The 2,435-nt window shown below is 54.5% G+C and overlaps 1 protein-coding gene across 1 annotated transcript in view; it reads left to right on the top strand.

Annotated features, from left to right (window-relative positions):
• The first annotated feature begins 417 nt into the window (after positions 1-417).
• Positions 418-2,435, top strand: part of Rcan1 (regulator of calcineurin 1) — a 71,791-nt gene continuing 69,773 nt past the window's right edge. Inside the window, exon 1 of the mRNA XM_021185163.2 lies at positions 418-795. Within this exon, the coding sequence (XP_021040822.1) occupies positions 550-795 (246 nt within the window). The 5' untranslated portion in view covers positions 418-549. The remainder of the gene's footprint in view (positions 796-2,435) is intronic.

The raw sequence follows: 2,435 nt of genomic DNA, 5'->3' as shown, positions 1-2,435 counted from the left end.
AGTATCTAAGCACTGCTAACGTCTACCGAACAGAGCCTCTAACTAGATTTAGTTTAAGTCCTCAAAATTGGCTGCGTGTTTCCAAACGTCGCCGCGTGGGAACCGCAGAAGCGCTGCCTCCGGGTTACGGTTCCACAGGCTAACACCCGGCTTGTGTCCTTCAACAGGCACCGCCAGCTGTCAGAAAAGCAGAACTGGCCAGAGGCCTCTGCCCCTAACAAATATGGCCGCCCCGAGGCTTCAGGCTTAAGGCGGCAGAGTGGGCGCCACGTGACAAAAATCCCGTCGTATTATTGGTCTGCTCTATAGGAAGGGCGGGACTTGATGGCCCGAGTGGGCCGACCTTAAAGGGAAAGTTCTTGGGCTCCGCGCGAGCTGCGATTCGAGGCCGGCGAGCGCAGGCTGGCCGCCCCTCCCGCATGGGGCGGAGGCGGACAGGGCGGGAACTGGAAGGCGGCGTCCCGGCGCCGCGGTGACCCCCAGAGGGTGAAGCGGGAGCCGGCGGCCGCGGCGCCGAGTGGAGCGGAGCTAAGGGAGCGCGCGCCGGGCATGGAGGACGGCGTGGCGGGGCCGCGGCTCGGAGAGGTGGCGGAGGCGGTCGAGGCGCGGGCGCCCCGCAGGGTGACTCTGCGTCCCTTCGCGCCCTTCTCTGCGGCTGCCGAGGGGGACGGGGGCGGCGGCGGCGACTGGAGCTTCATCGACTGCGAGATGGAGGAGGTGGATCTGCAGGACCTGCCGAGCGCCACCATCGCCTGCCACCTGGACCCGCGCGTGTTCGTGGACGGCCTGTGCCGGGTGAGGACCGGGCCTCCGTCGGGGCGGAGGGCGGACACTTGTTGCGGGGCGCGGCCGGGGCGGGGACGGGCCGAAGCCCTGCTCCAGGGGTCTCAGACACTGGAGACGGGCTTTCTTTTGCACAGCCTACATAGTCCAGGTCGTGTTCTACGGGATCATTGAAGATCAGAAATCAATTCCTCCTCCCAAGTACCATGATCGGTTACTCAGACCTGCCCCATCTCCTTCCCAGGGTGTCAAATGTGTGTGGATTTGGGCGAGGAAGGAACAACTCCTAATCTACTGAGTGTCCCTGATGGTGGCATGTCGCCCCTTTAAGGGTGAACTAAATATCCTAAAGGCTTAGGAAAGACTTTCCCCCAACCGCATTCAACCAAAACTGGCCAATCAACCGCAAGATAATGAGCAGCCAGGATCCTCACCCAAACACTGGCTTTTCTTCCAATAGTGCAGATTGAGAATGCAGAGCGTAGCCTATTTATGAACGGTGAGTCACGTCTGTTTCCTCCGTCCTCCCAATGAATGAGCTGCACCCTTCCTTTGACTAGTAAATAAATGCAGGGCAGGGGCTAAACCCCAAGGGGCCATGAACAGTTCCCTTGGCCACTTCATCCAGCACTTGCCCTAAAGGCAAAAATGCAATTTGATTCTCTGCTGTATCTTCAGACCCCAGAACAGCCTCACAACAGAATCTTAATAAATGTGGAAATGAGTGGCTGGCCAAGTGGGCAGAGCCTTAGACAATGCTGTTCCAGGATACTAGGCACCCAGACAAATGCAGTCTCACTCTGAACTGATCTTGCTTCAGACAGAAAGAGAGAGCCTGCGATCCCTAAAAGAGGTTTGAAGTGCTGGCCAGAGCTCAGCCGGCAGAGAGAGATGAGAAAAGCCCTGAGCTGTGACAATTGTTGCTCTCTCTACACAGGATGTCCTGAAGCCTGTGCATAGCCATTGTAAATCCTCTCTGAAAGTAAATGGCCGTATAAATTATAAATAACCAAGACACAGTGGTGTCTCTCTTGGCAGCGACCTTCAGCTCCACTTCATTGACATGTGGACTCAGTGCCAAGGGCTGAAAGCTTTGCTGACATGTTTGACTGAGGGAAACAGAAAAGGTAAATATCAGCGGTAGCAGAAGGCGGCGGTGCTCTAGGGAGAAGGAGGAGGGCTCAGGGAGTAGAGGTCTGAGAAGGAAGGCGTTGGCTGCTGTGCGTCCAATGAGCAATGATGACAACACTCTTGGAATGATAAGGTGGTGATTGCTAAGGACTGATGCTGGTTTCCAGGCGTGGTTTCAGACTCAGGGGGATGTGGAGAGTTTGTCACTTTCAGAGAGCTTGGATTCTGGAAGGTGTGGAGACGGACAGACCTCAGGGAAGAAGCACATGACAGGGGTGCTCTTGAGCACAGCCCCACCACTGACATCTCTCTGATGCTAAAATCCACACGTGGAGAAGTTTCCTATGTAAAACAGTAGGTGTTTGCATATAGCATATGCATGATGTAGCATATGCATAATACAGCATATGTATAATACAGCATATACATAATATAGTATATGCATAATACAGCATATGCATAATGTAGTATATGCATAATACAGCATATGCATAATGTAGTATATGCATAATACAGCATAT

Source organism: Mus caroli, chromosome 16, assembly GCF_900094665.2.
Source record: "Mus caroli chromosome 16, CAROLI_EIJ_v1.1, whole genome shotgun sequence".
NCBI classification, from domain to species: Eukaryota; Metazoa; Chordata; class Mammalia; order Rodentia; family Muridae; genus Mus; species Mus caroli.
The sequence above is the reverse complement of the archived record's forward strand: the minus strand, read 5'-3'. Positions and strand labels throughout refer to the sequence as shown.